This window comes from Notothenia coriiceps, unplaced genomic scaffold (assembly GCF_000735185.1).
Source record: "Notothenia coriiceps isolate Sejong01 unplaced genomic scaffold, NC01 NC01_scaffold00000339, whole genome shotgun sequence".
In the NCBI taxonomy this organism is placed as follows: Eukaryota; Metazoa; Chordata; class Actinopteri; order Perciformes; family Nototheniidae; genus Notothenia; species Notothenia coriiceps.
The window spans coordinates 21,286,306-21,306,823 of NW_011333040.1; the positions used below are offsets into that span (position 1 = coordinate 21,286,306).

At 40.4% G+C, this 20,518-nt stretch overlaps 2 protein-coding genes across 2 annotated transcripts; one reads left to right on the forward strand and one right to left on the reverse strand.

Annotated features, from left to right (window-relative positions):
• The first annotated feature begins 635 nt into the window (after nucleotides 1–635).
• Nucleotides 636–3,565, forward strand: LOC104948737 (tripartite motif-containing protein 16-like). The gene is made up of 6 exons (XM_010774966.1): nucleotides 636–1,086; nucleotides 1,185–1,394; nucleotides 1,477–1,645; nucleotides 1,726–1,755; nucleotides 1,953–2,021; nucleotides 2,263–3,565. The coding sequence occupies exons 1-6, from the start codon at nucleotides 961–963 to the stop codon at nucleotides 2,814–2,816; spliced, it is 1,158 nt and encodes a 385-aa protein (XP_010773268.1). The 5' UTR covers nucleotides 636–960; the 3' UTR covers nucleotides 2,817–3,565.
• A 3,033-nt stretch (nucleotides 3,566–6,598) lies between these two features.
• Nucleotides 6,599–19,010, reverse strand: LOC104948748 (sodium-dependent neutral amino acid transporter SLC6A17-like). Its single transcript, XM_010774978.1, has 12 exons — nucleotides 18,738–19,010; nucleotides 14,967–15,421; nucleotides 12,605–12,762; nucleotides 11,792–11,918; nucleotides 10,329–10,510; nucleotides 10,133–10,243; nucleotides 9,808–10,049; nucleotides 9,108–9,300; nucleotides 8,835–9,027; nucleotides 8,026–8,185; nucleotides 7,764–7,926; nucleotides 6,599–7,341 (listed from the first exon to the last, which is right to left on the reverse strand). Exons 2-12 carry the CDS (start codon nucleotides 15,247–15,249, stop codon nucleotides 6,934–6,936), a joined length of 2,220 nt encoding a protein of 739 aa, XP_010773280.1. The 5' UTR covers nucleotides 15,250–15,421; nucleotides 18,738–19,010; the 3' UTR covers nucleotides 6,599–6,933.
• Between the last annotated feature and the right edge of the window lie 1,508 nt (nucleotides 19,011–20,518).

A 20,518-nucleotide genomic window follows, 5' to 3' on the forward strand; every position in this document is an offset into this window, starting at 1 on the left:
GATGACTTTCAAAGAGAAAAGCAAGCACACTCGGAATAAAGTATTATTTTATTTTAAAAAAATGTTTTCGTTTCAGATTTCACATCACATAAAAACCAAATCCCAGCATACATTGCGGCTAAACCATCCAATCGTTGAGCTGAGGATCTTGTCTACGTCTGTTTCCGGTTTAGTTTATGACCGATGTATTTTGTTATACACACATTCCTTCACATTTACATTTTAATTTGCATTAAAGTATTTCGTGAGGCCTTCTAACATGTTTTTAAATATAACTACAGTTGTAGTTGAAGAGTTTGTAAATCAACATGAACCGAAGCTGTTTCCTCTAGGGCTCTGTCTAGGGCTCTGTGTTGCCTGGCAACTCAATCGCACAACGTCACGTCCGTTAATTCCACATCCACACGCATGGATTAATGATCGATTTAATACATTAATGTAGCCTTTGTTTCTGCTAAAACAGGTGTCGACCAGCTGGGGCAACAAGAAAATTGGCGTAATCGAGTGTGACTATTAAAAAATAAATCATTACGTCGGGGTAGCATTTGCTTGGCATTTCCGGTTATTTCTCCACTGGTTAACATGGGTTAACAATACCGTGTAACTGTCACGTTTGAAGGGACGAAATCGTGACATCTTCACGTCTCACAGCATGGTAAATCGTCACATGTTCACGTCTTACCGTGATACCGGGTTGGTGATATCACTGTGTGACCGGACAGGGGTCTGCAATGTAAACAGTATGTGATGCATGCAAGATATGCGTCCCTGCAGTTCAGCTGATCATGTGCTGCAAGTGAAAATAAAAACCAAAAACACTCAATTGACTGTAATTATACATTACCTAAGGACTTTGCTATAAGAACAATAAATGCTTTACCAGTAACTTAAAGAAAACCTTACTGAAATGCTTTATCATACTTATAAAGCTAACACCAGTATCATAAAACTAAACATATCATGTGTGTCTCTTTGCAACACACACTGAAGAGGGAGCTGAACAACATGCAAACAAAATCCAAGCAGATTCTTCAGAAAGAAGAAAATAAACTGAAGCACATGGGGAAGACTCTGGAACAGATTCAGGTGAGGAGAACATGTTAATCATACCTGCAGTATGTGCTCAGAATCCATGTTTAATATCTAGATACAAAACTGATCCCACATATTTGGGTATGAAACAGGAGGAGGGGAGAGAAACAAAGGACTACTGTGAAAGTGTCTTGGTAGGCGTCATTGACTGCCTCCAGAGACATTACATGTTGGTGAGGGAGCTGATCAGAGATCAGGAGGCTCAGGCTCAGAGCTCCTTACAGACACTGGAGGAACTGAAGGAGAGAGACGTTGAGCTCCATCAACTCGCTGAGACTGACAACGATGTCCATTTCTTGCAGGTATAGTGATCACAGGACTACTGTAGAAACATCACCTGAATCTGTATAAAAGATGATGCTGTATTTCTTTGTCTCTTCACAGAAATGGTCCTCCCTGCGGTGTCTTACCGACGAGGATCTTCTTTATCCTCTTCAGGAGGTTTCAGAGGATCCACTTCTGCCCTTCGAGTTGACAAAGAGAGCAGTGGAACAGCTCGGGGAGCAGCTGCAGGATATCTGTGACAAAGAATTTGCCTCAATCCATCATAGAGGTCTGTATTTTAACATCAGTCCATTTGAATACAATATGTATAGAGTTAAGATTGGCTTTAATTCCATATTACCTCAACAGCTGGTGGTGAAGAGCAGCAGCAATCAGGAGGTGAGTCAGTGGACCAAAGTATTATTGAAAATATACATATTTTTTCTCCTCACAAAGATCCAGCTGTTGACATTTCAAAAGTCTGAATTTTAATATTATATTTTAAATGTTGTAAGCATTACAAATGAAACCCCCTTCCACTGTATTGTTTTGCAGTGAAAATATCCAAGATGAATGTCTCTGAAATATTCTCATAGGTGTCTCTGGAGTTACCAACACTGAGCAGAACATGGAGGAGCCCGAAACCAGAGCTGACTTCCTGCAGTGTGAGTGCATCTTTTCTAAACTCACAGCCCAATATTCAGCCATTTGGTCCACATATCTTAACCTTGCACAAAGACAGATGTGGAAAGTAACAAAAACAGTAGAAAAGTACTTTACTGTAGTGATTGTAGTTTACATTTTTCTAATACTTCTGTACCTTAATCTTACAGTAGTGGGTGGAACTTTTTTTTTTTTTACCCTAACCCTAACTTTTCCTTTACATTTTTCCCATCATCATCTCAGATGCTTGTAGACTCAGCCTGGATCGCACCACAGCTCATGAGGACCTGACCATCTCTGCAGAAGACACCGAGGTGAGGCTGAACTCTCCGAAGATGAACGACCTTGGTCTTCGTTCCCCGGACAGGTTCTTCCACCGCATGCAGGTGCTGTGCAAGGAGGGGCTGGATGCCGACCGCTGCTACTATGAGGTCGAGGTGGAAGGAGACAAGGCTGAGATCGCTCTCGCCTACAGGGGGATGAACAGAAAGACTCGAACCCACCTGTCAGCTTTTGGGGCAAATGCATGTTCCTGGAGTCTTGATCGCTTCTCTAAGTACTCGGTGAGCCACAAAGCTGAAAGCGTTGAGCTCACATCATCACCGAGTCACGGCCGGATCGGCGTTTATCTGAAGTTTAAAGAGGGAACTCTTGCTTTCTACGAGGTGTCGGGGTCGGACAGTATGCTGTTTCTTTACAAGCTGCAGGCTACGTTCACAGAGCCTCTGTATCCGGGCTTCTGGCTCGAAAAGGGATGTTGCATCAGGATCTGTGATCTACCTGAGAGGGACCGTTGAAACAGGTTGAGATAGTTAGCTGCAGCACTCACAGCTCTCCGCAATGGCCACAGTATACTTAAAGATGGCCGCCTCTCTGACAATCCTGCTATGTTTTTTTAAATGGGAATATCTCTTTTACTTCTGTCTTCTTTTGATTGTTTTCTGAAGATTAGTGGTTTTCTTATAGGGGTTTTACAATATAAAGTAGCCTAAAAATAGTCTTAATTAAACAGTATATCCATTTAAGCCCACTGTGCAGGCTGTTGGGTTGACCCAATTACATATTTGTGTTCACTGGACCGAACAGGACTTTGGTGCAAAGAGGAACCAACATTACCATCCTCATCAAAGTCTTATTGTGCTTCTGCTTGTCCTTACCCTTCTCGCATACATGAAATCACGAGAACATCATGAGGGCATTTCTTCAAATTTTGCTCAAACTTTGTGCCAAAATGTAATTATGATTTATTTGATATTATTTTCATGTAATAGTCTACCTATTGTCTTTTATATTACTATAATTATTTTGTATATATCAACACCAGTAAAACCATAACACAAAAGCTTTGTGTGCAGCTGTTTGTATTCTGAAAACTGTCAGTAGCTATACAATATGTATTGATTGAAATGGGTTACTTATTAATATCTGTCTGTATTTAGTTCTGTATCTTTTTCAATAAGAAACGGAAGATAAACATTCCCAATGAAAATGTAATTTTCACCATGAAAATTTTGACTTCAAACAAAACAGAAATACAAAAGCATCTTGTCCACTCTTTATTTATTCATATTGTTGGTCATGTTCACATTTTTTGTCTTTTTACAATAGTTGTCAGTATCATACAATCATTATATGATTGAGGAAAGGGAGAGAGAGGAGCTGTCAAGGGACATCTATAAGGTGTCTCCTGTACAGACAGTGCTTAAAACATGTGCTCAATAAGGCCCTGCACACACAGGTAAGAAGAAGGAAAACCACACACGCACACACGCACACACACAGGCACACCAGCTCTTGTAAGGAAGAGTTAACTTCCCTTTGGCTGTAAGAGGGCAGTTCCTAATCATCGCTAACTCACACTATGTGTCAATCTCAAATTATTCTCCATTTTAATATCTGGATATTGCTTTTACACTACGAGGACAACAAAACAAATGCTAACTTTTTTTGCAGTCCTAGTGAAAAAAGTGCATTAATTACATTCATCATTACTTTATGTTGCATTTACTGCTAAAACAGTTACCTATTAAGACATATATATATATATATAATTCACATGGGTAAAATCTATCATCAGAATCTTTTGGTTATAATTTTATTTACAGACTTGAACAACAGAGGGATCTCTATATGACACACTCAGCAGTGGCTGAATCACACAGACTAAAACAAAACGGGAAAGAAAACGGGATGTTTAGAACCACACTATCAGTCCTGCAAGACAGTGATGATCTTTGAAGTGAATAAAGTGACCAATCTATGATAATATATATTATTAAAAGTTGTTTTAATTGTATTTTGGAGGCCATGTTATTTCATACAAAGTTTAAGAGACGGACTGGATTTCTTTTGAGAGATATCCAGTAATGAACTTGATGTGTTGTAAAAGATAGACGGGCTATAAGCTGCTGTGGAAAGTAGATTTGTTTACTAATTGTCATTTTGGTGTTAGTCGTTTCAGATTGTTTTAGTCGATAAAGCCTAGAATTCTTTTGTGTCTTTTCTTCAAGCTGAAAAAAAATATTTTTAGTCAAGGACAACCTCAAGACAGCTGATGCTAGTGTGGCTCAAAACAAGCAGAGCAGTGACTCTATAAAGTGGGGACCGGGGAGTGGACGTCAGCTGACAGCAGGTGGAGCCAGACGAACACAACAGAGATCCAGCTGCTGTTTACACTAAACCTGACATCACCTCCACCTCCCAGCCGCTTTTAAAACCCCACAACAAAAACTACAAAATAGATATGTCTTTAAATATACAATTGAAATAAGAATCACAAAAGAAGAAGAAAAAGAAGACAAAATATACATTATATTTATATATATATATATATACTGGTCACTTTTAAAAGATAAATCTTTGTTGTTCGTCACACCTACACACAATGCAAATTTACAGTAATATAAATATAGTCCATTTAATTCCTTGCGCCATGGCTTTGAATATTGTGATAAAAAAATAAATAAAGGTATATCCTCTTCCATGTAACAGGAAAGAGAATGTGCTCAGGTCTATTCAGTACCAGTGTGCATGGGTTCAGTGTGCATGGGTTCAGTGTCTTAGATCTTCATCACACGGAAATATCTGTCTGTTACAATGACACTTCGTAAGCTTTATTTTTCCACAAATATACAGAAAACTTGTGCATTTGAGCACATGTGTGTTTTTACTTGTGCATATCAGGTCCTAGATTACATAGGTTAATACTAAGTTTGTGTTTAATATTCCATTATTTTGATTTGACTTTCTTTAACATTTTGGTCCGTTCCTGATTTTTCTGTCCTTTTCATTGTGTTTTTGGTCCATATTGACCTCAGTTTGTGCTCCAACAGAAATATATATTGCTTCTCATTGTATGGTACACATTCAACGTTGTTAATTCACTTGTATAAGTGTGAATCTTTTTTGTGCTTTTGAAGCAAGAATGTCCGAACTACATCAGCGAGGGATAAACATTTGTATCAAATTCAAATCAACAAACTGTGCTTTCTGTCACTGCAGAATGTGTTCAAGCATCATGAGTTTAAAACCAGGTCTCTGTTGTACTTTCAGCGTACCTCACTTCAGCATTTCCTTTCTGTTATTCTGTTACATGATTTATATTGCAAGTCTTTTGCTTTTTAATTGTAACTCTTTGGTGGAGAAACTGAAATGAGTGACTTTCACAATTTATCGTGTATGTGTTACGGACAATGGGACATCATTATTATCCATATCATATTACTCTACTGCATACCACTGTTTACGGAATGAACAATACTGGCTACACACAAAAAACAGCAGGGAATGGGAATGAAACATACATGGATATCTTTATAGCAGCCTTAAACATAGCTTACAATACATAGAGCCCTGCGAAAACAGACCAACAAGAGAAGGGTTTTCAAGCTACAACAGAACAGAGGTGCTTGTGTAGCCACACTGTTAAGGCTGGGCAATATGTTATATCGATATGGTGATATTCGACTAAATGATGTCTTGAAATTTGTAATATTTTGTTGCACTTGACATGTACGCAGTTTGATTGACATAAAATGATAATGGCTTTCCTTTCCTTCTTCGCAGACACCGGATGAAAGCCCAATTTTAGGGAAGCGTCTGTCCTGAAGTGGTTTAACTTCTGAAAACATTGCCAATCAAATATGGGACATCTGGTCACCCTAAAGGGAAGTGATGTATTTGTGTGTTGTAGCAGTAATTTTATATAACATAATTACCCTAACCCTAACCCAGACCTCCAATATTGCAAAATCAAGCTATTTGGTAAAAAAATGTGTTTCTCGACATTGCCCAGCCCACAGTATGTACTCACTGGGATCTCTGCATAAGATTTCATAGAAAATAACTTTGTATACTTTCCTAACTCTTCGACTGAGTGGCTTAGACACACAGCATGACCAAGAGAGGCTTTAAACCTCAAAATAATTAAACTCACAATAATCTTTGCTCTCTTTGCCAGTGCAAAGCAGCAGGACCAAACCGGCTCCACTACATTCATTCTTACAGGTCCCTGCACTGTGCAAACAGGGATGTACGTTAAACTGTGTGTGTGTGTGTGTGTGTGTGTGTGTGTGTGTGTGTGTGTGTGTGTGTGTGTGTGTGTGTGTGTGTTGTGGGGGGGGCTTTGACTGCTGAGGATCCTTATACTAAGGCATAGAAAAGCAGATCTCAGAACCTTTTCTTAAGCACTTAAACAGCTTGATTTCAGTGTGTGATCTACTGGCAAGAGCTGTTTTTTTTCTCCTGCTGCAGGTTGATCTCGATGTTATTTGGGAAGCATGTGTTCAGATGAATTGGGCGGCTACATACAGTTTTATGGCGTCAGTAGGGCAGTGGTGGGGATGCTTGGCAGTGACCCCCATGGAGACTTTATGGCTGGAGGGTAAACTGTGCGAGGACTGGGCGTCAGACGAGTCAAGAGTCAGACTCTGGCGTGGCGGGTGTGATCGGAGTAGTCGGTGTGGTTGGGCTGACGGCTGGGTTCTGGTAGCTCGTACCGTAGCAGATGTTTGGAGACAGCGAGTTGGGGTCTAGGGTTTTGTTCCCTGCTGGGGTCAGATAGGGCCGGCCTGCCGGAGCTATAGGTGGCGCCTCGCCCGGTTTGGCACCAAGAATAAACCTGGACTCGTCCTGCTCCTCCAGGTTGGAGATGTCCTTCATCATGGTTTTACGGTAGGAGACAGACAGCTTGTTGGAGCCGTCCGACATGAGGTTGAAGCGTCTGGCGATGAAGACAATAGGGAGTGGCAGCATGGCCACGACGATGAGAGAGAAGCACATGGTCAGAGCCCAGGGAGGATAGCTCTGGAAGCGTTCCTCAGCCTGCAGACACAAACAGAGGGATGAGTGACTAGAAGAGCACACAGGTTACAATCTTTGCCTTTGAGAACACAGAGTTTCTTTTTGGTTTGTCAGCTTTCATTCAGACTGAAGTATCTTAATAACTAATAGCTTGATGTCATTACATTCTCTAAAGACATTCATGTTTCCCAGTGGATAAATCTGGCTAACGTTGGTTTTTCCCATACTTATCCTTTAGCACCACCATGAAGTCATGTTTTTATGTGCCCTTATCACATTTACCAGGAAACTATACAAAATGGTAAAATAAATAAATAATGGAAGGCAGCTAGAAAGCAAATGCGCAGACACAAACACACACACACACACACACACACACACACACACACACACACACACACACACACACACACACACACACACACACACACACACACACTGACCAGCTCTTGGACCCAGGCGTTGTATCCTGGGGGGATGATGGCCATCTCGATGACGGTGGCTGAGATGAGCAAGATGAGACAGATGGGGGAGACGTACTTCCACAGATAGAAATAGATTATACATGGTCGGAAACCCAACATGTCCTCCAGATCCTGCATGAACCTGGGGGAAAAGAAACAAGAAACACATTACGGGTATGAACAAGCTCCTCTACACTATTAAGCACTAATTGAGTGTAACTAAAACCACAGCTGGTTGTACCTTTTTGTGCCATAAATCCAAGCTACAGACACATTCTCCAGGATGACCACCACTGTGAGAGGTAGTCCAGCAGAGTAGTCATCAAACATGGTGACATAGTAGTTCCCTGAGCGTTGGACGAACAGCAGGCCACAGAAGAAGGCCACAACGCAGCAACACACTGAAACAAACCCAGAGAAGAAACAAAATGAGAACGCCTTCAGAGGAGACAAGGACACTTTGGTAAAATAAAGTGAAAAATAAATGGTTTTCTTTTCAGTTGTTTTGCATACAGTACACTCAGAGTAAGACTAATGCAGCCTAAATGTGTTTAAATGCGTTGCTGAGTAAGCCTGTGTAAACTCCTAATAGCATATTGTGTCGGTTAGCTTTCAGTCAAAGTCAACTTTATTGTCAATCTTCCAGTTTGTGTGTACAGATAGGGAGATCGAAATACTGTTTCCCACAATCCTGAATATAAAAACAAATGTATATAGAATATAAAAATATGAAAATAAAATATGTGTGCAAATATGTATGTCTATACACAGTCAAAGACACATTTTTACATGTGCACACATTTAGACCTAAATAAAGACACAACAATCAATATATACAAAATAACAGTCACTTCAATATTTTGAGAATGTACATTAGTGCAGATTGTCCATCGAATGTGCAAAAATAAATATTAGTGCAAGATTGTCCATAGAATGTGCATTATTGCAATATTGTCCATAGCAGCATAAAGAGTGTCTGGTGCTGGATTTGAGTGTGTGGGGGAGTTATAGTCCAGTGGGGGCAGGGGGGAGAGGTGGGAGTGAGCTTACCTGTGAAAAGCTCCCTATTGACCTTGTAGGTGTCGAGGACAGGTGTGGTGATGCCCGTCATGGTGCCGATCATGCTGCCCAGGCCGAGGTTGATGAGCATGAAGAAGAACATGACCGACCAGAACGGAGACCATGGGAAGTGAGTCATGGCCTCTGTGAAGGCGATGAAGGCCAAACCGGTGCCCTGGACTGACTGCAGAGAGAGAGACACTTAAATAAGTAGGAGAACTACGTTGTGTAAGAGGCACACCGCAGAACATGCCAAAGACTCGCCTTGTTGAGCTCGTCCTCCAGCAAACAAGGATCCAGACCCAGCTGGGCGAAGCCGTCCTCCTTCACCGTCTTGATGACCCTGTATACCTCAGCGTAGTCTGATGTGCTGAGTTGGGAGAAGTTTAAGTGTGGAGGGATGAGATCGTAGCTCAGGACGCTAGAGTTAAGGTATCCCAGGATCTTCTCTGTGTTCCTACAGAGATAAAACATAAACAATTAAGTAGCCATAAAACTGAGTATTTCAAAGAGCATATCTAACAGCAGTGCAAGGGCTATTTTGTACCTTTAGTTGTTAGTTGAAAAATGCTTTAATGATCATGGAAATACATTAGAAACTTTTCCGATATGCTTCTTGCCAGAAATTATGACCTGGTTACTCAAGATAATTCACAGACCTTGTTGTGAGCAGTTTCATGTAGGAAGTATTTTCTTTGAATTATCACCAGAAAAGGGAAAAGGAAGTGTATGAACTGAAGATACAGTCTGCTGAAACTTTACTAGTAAAATTATTTAAATGAAAATTGGATTATAGGTAGCCTATTTATCATTGCACAACATGTAGATATTACTGTGAAGATGCTACTTTTGTTGATGCATCTACTGTACTTAAACATAAACATAACCAAAACAATTATAGACACACCAAACATACGGTATGAATGGTGCTTAAGGATAAAAGCTTCTGCAGATACGAACTTACTCTGCGATGCACTTTTCATTCATGATATTTGCCTTGAAGCCCAGCACGGCGAACACTACCAGCGTGGCCAGAATGGAGGTTAAGAAGTTAATGAAAGAGACGAGCACAGCATCAAAATGACAGTTGTTATCGATCTTGTTGTAGCTGGAGAAGGCTATGACCCCTCCGAACCCCAGACCCAGGGCGAAGAACACCTGGGTGGCTGCCTCTCTCCACACCTTTGGCTCCAGCATCTTCTCCAACTGTGAGAGATGGACAGAGAAAATCAGATCGAGGAGAATTTCAACATGGCTGATTAAGAATACTGTGAGGAAGAAAGTCTCACCTTGGGAGTGAACATGTGAGCGATGCCATCCACTGATCCCTTCAGCATTAAACCTCTGATCAGGAAACAGAACAGCACCAGGTAGGGGAACAGAGAGCTGAAGTACATCACCTGTGAAAATGGAAAAACATACATTCCGGAAACTGACATTTCTTTCTCATCAGATCATTCATTTGTGTGTCTTCCTCTCCACTACCTTCCCTGAGGAGGCGATGCCTTTGATGACGGCGAGGCAGACGATGATCCAGGCCACCAGCAGAGACAGGGTCATTTTAACGTTGAGGCCGCCGCTATCTGCGATGGTGCTGGTGGTGTTCAGAGTCTGACGGTACCAGAAGTAGGTTGTGGCCGAGCTTTTTTCACACTCTGGCTCCACAACTGTATGTTTTGCAGACAGAAGGAGATTGAGATTTAGAGGAATGGTTGTGAAGATGCAGCTGGAAGGTTTCAATGTCACAGTGAGGGCAAAAGGAGAAATATAATGACTGTTTGCTCCGAGTCAATATCTCAATCCCCGGCTTGTTTACACCTCTCAGACGTACATTTTTTACATTACACACACAGTATATGTTCTTGTTACCTTGGGGAAATAGGCTTATAATTATACTTTATTTGAGTTTAGAGTGAGAAGTGTTGCATTCTCCACATAACATTGCTGGGTGATTCATCAATACAGCCGACACATAGACACATCTTAATAGATGGATGACAATCTAAATCTGATGAAATCACGATGGCCTCTGCTAAATGAATTACTGTCTGGTTCCATCATGATGTGTTGTCTGGATGTATGAGCAGCACACATAGAGTGAAATGCTTTACACTCTGTCCTTCAGCGTCCTTCAGTCTGAGTCTCTGCTCCCCGTCTTCCTGCCAGCCAAGTCGCTGAGTCACACTCACGCTGAGTGTTTCTCGGCTGCCCCAGGGTTTTGTTATTATCGGCTCTAATCAAATTAACTGCAAAGGGTTTTAATCGAGATTATGTCTGGGAAGTTGTGAGGAAGTTCACACAATTTGTCTGGTCTGCTTTCTGTAGGTGTGTCGATAGATCGAGGCTATTAATGTAATCCTAAAGCTTTCAGCATAGTGGCCCATTGAGGAATTATTGTGAGATACTTTTAAACAGATTAACCATAACAATGACACAAATGGACATTTTTCCAGATATGACATAATCCTGAAATTGTAAGCACTCTTTTATTAAATTAAAATCATTCTTCTAATGTAATTGATTTCACTTCATGTATTGATTTAATACAAAACAGAAGCCGGCCAACTAATGACCAACAACCATAAAGTATTCATTATTTCAATGAACAGTAAACTCAGTAGTCATCTTAAGATCGAGGCTGCGTTCAGCTTGTGCTGAAATGTGCCCCTCCTTCAGAATCCTTCTGGTATTATTAAGCTTAGCTGCACTTAGTGTTACTACACTATAATGGTGGCCATAGTAAGCATTACAATTACGGAACATCAACATGTTTGCATTGTCATTGTGAGCATATAAGTGTGCTGAGATGAGCATTTCATTTTAATTTGATCTTTGTTGTATTTGTATTTATTGTTCTAAATGTAGTGGCACTATGCAAATACAGTCAATCCCTTATTCGTAATTACCTACACATTCACTTTTTTGTATTTATTTATTATTTGACTTACTGACAAGTGACCCATTCCTTCTGATTGGACACTCGCTCCACGGAAGAGGATACTGAAAAGACTGGAAGAAATAGAAGATGCTCCAGCCGATGATCACATTATAGTAGAGACCTACAAAGCCACACACCTGCAGATAGATAGATAGATAGATGGATAGATAGATAGATAGATAGATAGATAGATAGATAGATAGAAAGATGGATAGATAGAAAGAAAGAAAATAATAGGAATTTGTCAAATTCTAATGTCAAATTTCCCACACCCACCACACTGTACAACATGAGAAAACGTATGCAAATGAGCTTGGATGCTTGGTGCGTGTCCCATGTTGCTGTCAGTCTTCTGAGCAGTCATGCCAGCCAGGACATTCACCAGCTAAATAAGGGTTGAGGAAAGCATGAATAATTAAAGCACTCTCTTTTCAACACTGATCTTCCTCGAGATATTTATAGCTACTTCTGCACCAGCCACGCAACTCCAAAGAAAGGCTACCTTTCAGTCTCAAACACATCAATACCTCCCATAAACCCGAGAGCCTGAGGCAGTGTGAATGTGGTGGTGACTACAGATGTAAATGCTACATTATCCTGCTTATGGCCATATTTATTTAATGATTTATTTATGATATGAACAACCATATGACACACAAAATCACATTTCATCTAAAAGGAATCAAATTAGATGTTTCCTTTGTTTTAACTGCATGCTTTGTTCCCCTGTTATAACCTCCCTGATTCTTATCTGTGTACAGTACATTAAGTATGTGTTATCAGGTATGTTCTGAAAATAAAAACGAATGTCTCCCCCCCTCACCATCAGACTGGACATCCCTATCCCGCCCAGACTGGGACAGACGTAGTTCCAGACCCCAATGCTCCCACGTCGGATCTTCTGTCCCACAGCCAGCTCCAAGAAGAAGAGCGGGATGCCGATGATGAGGAGGAGGATGAAGTAGGGAACCAGATAGGCACCTGAAAAGAAAGAGGCTTTTTGAACTAATAGCTGTACATTGTCAGCTTCAGCTTTACTTGAGACCAGCTCATTTCTTATTAGTTTGTAACAGTAAATCATGTGTTTTGGGGCTGTAGTCAATGCTTTGTTACAGATGCTTTTTTCTCATTAACATGCAGCGGAGCACAAGTATTATACATGTTTAAATTCAATATTCAATACAACACATTAGAGTTTCCAAAAAAAATTACCGCAAAAATTAATAAGCACCATTTTGAATGTCCTTTAACAATGTTGATACATTACAAATGTTGTTTTATTATTACCAGTGGCATTTGAACAGCAGTTAAAAAAATCAGCATCCGTTTCACTTCATCAGCATTCAGTATATCGCCTGAACCACGCCACACTCTGAATTGCCCACAGTTCCTGTCAAACACAAGGTCCTTGCATCCATCTGCAAATGTTCTTTGACTTTCGTTGTAATTTTGATGGAAGTCTAAATAAATATGTCTCTTTGCAGCTTAATCCAGAGGCATAATCAGGATGAAACTGTTTTATATGAAGGATGAGTCACCCTCTGGGACTTAGCAGGCAAACACGTACTATTAATACACCGAAAGTAAGAAATGATATAAAGCGGTGAACACATTCAATAAAGGGTGGAGTAATGAGGCAGAGAGAGAAAAAAGTGGGTGAAAAGGCTCAATAAAGACGGCTGTAATAGAGTATGAAATAGAATAGTTAAATATAGAGAGGCTATCTGGGCCTTAGCCAGGATTTGCAAATCCACTCCATCACAGGTTATAACTGGAGCGTGAGATAGATGTGATATATCCGACAGAAGCACCAGCATAAATATGAGACAATGGAGGGAGAAATGATAGAGGAAATTAAAGTGAAAAGAAAAATGCATGACAAGGAAGAGAAATACCACACATGAGAGAGAAGCACACACAGCGATAACTCCCAAACAACACACACCTTTAATGTGTCAGTAATTGGCTGCCAGGCAGACAATTACTGAGTGAAAAATGGCCGCCCGTCAGGTCACATGACCTGTCTGGTCTGGTAGTGTACTATGAGTTTATCTTCTCTATAAGCAATACATCCTGCCTATATGCAGTAAATCAGACACAGAGAGCAGCTAACACAACAGCATTAATGGAGCTATGTGAGCAGCATGTCTATCATGATGACACTATGATCTTCCTCTAGTATAGTTTACACGTTGTACACCTCCGATTACATGCAACCCATACCAAAATAAACCCTTATCATGATACAGTTACATTTTTTATCGAGCCCTTTTTCGTTTACCAGAGTATCAGTGGACTGGCCTGCTCTGCCGACAGTAGTAGTCAATAGTGCAGCTATATTTAGACTTGGCCGGTTTCTACACAACACAGCTGCTCTGCTGCCTCCTCTGGCCTGAATCAGCCTCCATGTTTTGTGAGGGTTGGGGGAAACTGAGAGGTGAACAGCTAAACAAAAAGCTGAGCAGATGTTCAAATGCCAGAAATCATGTTTGAAAGATTTCAACAACAAATCATGCATTGTTAAAATATCACAGTATTAATACAAATAGTTACCCCATATGATTCCCTTATGTCTCTATGTTGATTTTATATACAGTATATATATCCATTTATTAAGTCATTTTGTTAGATGTTCAGTCAAAGTTGACCAACTAATTTAGAAAGGATGTTAAAGCATTTGTTTTTGGTAGCAGTGGCTTAGTCTGTATAGGGACTTGGTTTGGGAATCAGTTTGAGTACCGATACACAAAGTGTATAAAAAAGATAACACTGTATTGAATTCTTGCTCAGCCCTTGTGTCAAAGGCTGCTAGTTATTTTAAAAGCCTGCTTGTAACTTTTTACTTGTCCTGCTAGCTTGATCTACAGCTGTGTTGAATGTGGTAAATAAAGCTACATGCTGTTGTTTAACAGGAATACATGTTTACCACCTAAGTTTATTGTACTAACATTTCCTTATAAGCACAAAGTATTGCACGAATAAAAACATTGACCCAATGATGGTGCTAGAGGGAAATTGAGATGCCGTAAGTATTTATAGCAGAATAATATTTCACAGCATTGTTTGTAATTATTCTCAGTGTCCCTCGGTTGGAGACAAGCAAGGAACTGGGAATTAAATGTCACTTAAGTGCATTGACAGGTAATGTGCTTAGTGTCTGGTTTGCTGTGCTTGTCAACACTCACCTCCTCCATTCTTCTGGCACAGGTAAGGGAAGCGCCACACGTTCCCCAGGCCCACAGAGAAGCCCACCTGTGCCAGGATGTACTGCAGTTTGCTGTTCCAGGTGGGGCGTCCATCGTTTTCAGGCACCTCTATCTGCGGGACCTTTTTGCCGGGGGCCCCTCCGACGTTCAGGGAGCTGTTCTTGCAGTCAAACGGCTCCTCATGTGCGAGCAGGTCAGCCACCGACTCTGTGACGTGATCATTGCTCTGCTCGCGCTGCGTCACCTTGCTGTTCTTCGGCATCAGGGAGGCTGAGGGTCGGGAGGGGGGTGAGGGTGGAGAGAGAAAGAGAGAGCGAAAACAGAGCCTTGTGGGAACAGAAAGAGGTGATACAGACAGAGAGTAGAGAAGAGGTGGAGGGATGTAGCTCTAAGGGAGATGCTGAGGAGTGACAGCCGGATATTATGCTGTGGGCCTGCATAAGAAAACACAGGAAATTGAAAATGATGTTTCAAGGACATTACAGTTATGACAATTTAAATCAATAATCTTATATAATTGGACAAAAAGCCTCCATTTTAAATAAACAAGGTCAGGTGTTGGCCCTTGTCATGGCCCATTGAATGTATAGTACATTTAAGCTTCATTTTTCTGGCTGGGATCCATAAATAACTTCACACAGTTGCTGACACAATTATTGTTCTATTATGTGCTTGGTTAGGCTTGTAAGAGGACACAGGATTGTAACACATGTTATGCCTCTCCAGAGCTATGAAGGATGTCAACAGTAAGACAGGAGACAATCAGTCAAACCTGAGAGTTAACCGAACACAAATCTATCAGCAAAAACTCAGCAGGGACTTGAACCGTCATTTTTCCACCACAACTCTTTGTCTCTCACGCAATGTTTTTGGTTCCAGAAATATTCCTAATCCTGCAAATTGTTCTATTTCATTTCCCTGTTCTGCAAAGCTTAACTTTAGTGAAGCTTTTTTTCCTTTAAATCCCCTAATCCTCTGAAGCCATGCTGCGACATCCAGCCTCACCCCTCTCTCTGGGAGTGGTTGGTTCGACCCAAACATAATGGAGGAAGTGGATGCTTTGGATGAAGTGCTGTCATGTGTTCTCTTGATCCACAGCTCGAGCCCCTGTGCAGGCTCTCATTACTTATTGAGTGAGTCATTTCTCCATTATAAAAATCTGCCGTTCACTGGCATGCAAAACTGCAAAGCTTAGGGTATGTGAACACTGTTTCACATGCAGAGGCACAGATAAGTGAAACAAACCACCGACTACCTCACAATGTATGATTCTCTATATAGTGACTGACCATAAATCATAAAACTGAATAAAGAGGCTGCTCCTTGAGAGTGGTAAAATGTTAGTGTTGCAACCTCCTTGTAGTCACAACACGCACCTTTGATATTGACCTAAAACTAACTCTTTAACTATCTGCAGATTCTCCACAATGTAAACAAACTCAACAGAACCACTGTCAGAGTTCCTGTCAGTCCCAATGCGCCAATCGTTTCAGAAATCGTGCTCAGAATGTGCATTTCCTGTCCTTGTTTATATATTTTTCATCCCAAACAATTTCCTCCTCTCTGCATGTCAAGATGAGCCTGTGATGCAATAATCCATGGTCATTCACAAGTCTTCATAATCCTGTGTGCATTAACTGTAAAGCCCCCACGGCTGTCTTTCTGTCTCGTCATTCAATCCCATCCTACAGCATTCAAGACACGTGATATCCATCAGAGGCTGCATCATCCAGCCAACGCTGAGAAACGAAAACACCCGGCGAGTAATCCTGCTGGAAAAAACCCATCAACACACACTTCTGATAACCCCAGCTGGTACTGAAGGTCTGGCAGTGTTGAAGAGCAGTGGTATTCTTTGCAGGACAGACAAATGTTTGCGTATGATTGCAATGTTTTTTCCGCTTTAGATCACATTATTCTTATTGTGAAAGATGTAGATTTTCGGTAGAGAGATAGACACTGAAGGACGGTATTACCTTTGATTAAATAACCTACTTAATTATCTGCCTCATCTCTCTATATTTATTATGTTTTCGCTTCTTCATACATGTTTTTTTTCCAGCATAGTTTTTAACCTCCAAATGCATTACTTCCCTTCTTATAAATTACATAAGCTTATAAGCCTACTGAACAAATGTCACAATAACAGCAGAGAGTGCAATGAACAGTTATTGGAGTTTGACTTAGGAAATAATATATGCTGTAGTGTACAGGTTATCAGTTCTTCATGTATGCAGCTGTCTTCTGTTATTACCTCACAATCTTGTAAATTACTGGAGAGGAAACACAACTATTTCCATTATCAATAGATCTGAAAATTATTTTCTCGATTCATAAATAAAATGTCAGAAAAAAAGTAAAATATTATGTCACATATCCTTAAAGTTTGTCTTCAAATTGTGTTTTTGGTCCCAACAATCCAAAACCCCAAAATATCCTGTCGCATGTAACAAAGAAAAGCAGCGAATCTTTGTTTTTTTTACTTGAAAGACCACTGAAATTATCAATCGATCATAAAAAGGAACTGTCTGTCAATCAACTAATCGATTAATGACTAATCGCCTCAGCTTTTAACCAAGTCATAGTAATCAAAAGTCTCCGGTCAGAGTGTATTGAAAGCAACACAATTGAATGACAACAAATAATTCTGAGGGGCTATCGTTATTGCCACACAAGAGTGTTTTAATAGGAAACCTAGTTCACAGTTCAGTACTTTTGACCAAGACCACAAGTTCAACACAAGCTCTCAAATATCAATTACAATTGTATTGTAATCGATTAGAATGAGGTTTCACGCCACTTCCAGAAACACAGGATGTTAAGCTTGATGAAAAACAGCTGATTCTGCAGGTATTGGGAGGCTGTGGCTCAATGGAAGTGTGCTTGTATTCGAATCAGGGGTTAGCAAGTTCGAGTCCCACTGCAGTCAGCATGTTGTTGTGTCCCATGGCAAGACACTTCACCCCAAATTGCTCCTACATGTGGGGATTGTCCACAGTACCAAATGTATGTAAGTTGCTTTGGATAAAAGCGTCTAAAATGACATGTAATGTATTGGCTTAATAATCAGTCCTGCTTAAACATCACTTGTTAGTTAATTGGTCGACTTCTAGCCTCCTGAACCACAGTTAGTTTACAATCGTTTTTTTTACACTGGATTTTTTTTACACTGGAGTACTTAATGCCTGAAACCTATAACAACCAACTAGTCATACTTTACTGGCAACACCCCATAATATCTCAGACCTCTAAATAACTTCATGACCTGGACCAGTGTAAAATGAAAACATTAGGATATTGATTTGAACTTGTTTCCCATACAAACCTATTTTAATGTAAAATGCAGCTGCACAGAGCAGCTGCAGGCTGTGTAAACCTGCCCTCACTGATCAACATTAGCAGAGATCACTGTTGGGACACCAGGTGACACGGTGCTGATGCTGATATTTCAGGGTGTTTTTTCTTCGATTTAAGAGCTCATCAAAAGTGATGCAATGATTTTTAAAACGCCCAATCAAGGTCAAAGACGATCAATCTATGACCTCTGTGTAAGCTGGAACTCATTTCAAACACAATGCGAATTGAACACTAACTTCACATGACTCAAAACAAAGCTTTTAAAACAATTTTCAAGCTGTTTGTGAACTTTCCTTAGCAATTAGCGGTCTACACATTTTTAAATGCATGTGATAACACCTAGGAAGAAAATGATGCACAGAGGATGGATGTTAGGAAAAAAGAAATTCTCACCGTCAGTCTTTGGCACCGATCACCAAAATCCAGGGTTTATCATTAACGCTAGAAAATGTGTGTGTAGGCATGAATACATCCGCCGGGCAGCACTTGTGAGTCTGTGTGGCACTGACTGAGCGGGACTGGAGGACGGAGAATCACATGCTGCTCTTCCTACAATTAACATGCAGGGTGGAGAGCTCGGGACGCATCGTGACGCACCGTGACGCTCAAAGTGCCGCTCATTACCAACAATGACAAATGATCACCTGCCACTCAATTGCCGTGTGAGACTTCCGGCCATCGCATCTGTGCACAAGAAGGTGGGAGGTTGAGAGATGAAGAAGGGATTTGTCAAGGTTATCCACTCCTACCTGAGGAAGTGATGGTCTGACGCAGCTGTCGTCATTCCAATTGATAAAAAATTCATTCAACACTGGCCTGTCAGGAATCAGGATACAGAAAAAAACACAGCTAAAGGTAACGCACACAGTGTTGAGGTTTTGTTGTAACCTAGATGAGACTGTTGGTATAATAACTGAGGAGCAAGCATTTCTACTGCTCAACAATAAATGAGCATTAATAACTAAATATATAAAACTCATGATAAATATATGAACAATGAATGAATTATGCAGTGAAAGAGAGAAACGAAACACATTAGGACTTGAAGAAAAGCACATCATGTTTAGACCTTTACACCCAGACACCTGTACACTTATAAGGGTAACTCACTTAACTAATGGTCATGATGATTCATGAATTGATGCAGGATTCACACCATCATGCATTTCTGTTGTTCACCATTAACACATGCTTGAGTCTCCATCACTGTATGATTATATACTGTACACACTGAATAAATCATGAGTAAGGGGGATTTAATTCATCTTACTTTATAATATGTGACCAATATAGAAGGTTTTCAGTGATGTTCATTTCAGACCCTTGCATTTGCTAAGCCTCTTGGAAACAAAAGAAAAGCTTTGGTTATCCCCCCTTCATTTAACTTAAATTGCAAAAGTGTTGAACAAATTATGTTGAGTTATAATTTACTTAATTGTTGCTAGTGAGGCATTAGCAAAAGAAGGACCTGAATGTTGTACATAGTGGGCCAAGATGGGGCTTATTTTAGCTGCTTTATTTTGACAGCTCAATCTTTATTTTCATCATATTTCATAAACTGATCATACAGTGTTGTATATGAAAGCAGACTCGTCTTAAAAGTAACTGACAAATGAATGCAGTGGGAATTACTTCACAATTGTACTGAACTTTCATACTTTTTTTTAAACATGGTGTTCTACAGGACAATAATTACATTAAGATAAAATCATGTTTTTGTCTGGGGCCAGAAACTAATTTCCTTTGGGAATACATGGATTCTCTTTATAATCTCACAGCTTTATCTCCCTGATCAGACTGTGGACTTGGTGGTCGTTTTACTGATAAACACTGGACATGCGACACAGCGCAGCAGACACAGTGCCCAGAGGACCATAAATCATGCTCCCTCCACCAGGATATTCTTTAATACCACCAAGATCGAGGAGGAAGATATCATCAAGGAGCCATTTTTCATCCTGACCCTTCATGGATTTATTTCGTCGTCTGTTCACACGTCTGCCTCCTTAGCCGTCTTAATCAGACGTGGTTTTCCCCGCTTATCTCCTACTGTTTTTCTTCATTTGGATCATTGGTTCAGTGTAAAGGATGATAAAGAACATAGAGGAGTAAACATGTGGTATTAAGTGGGTTTAAACTTTGTGAGCCAAAATCCTATTTAACAAGCATGAATT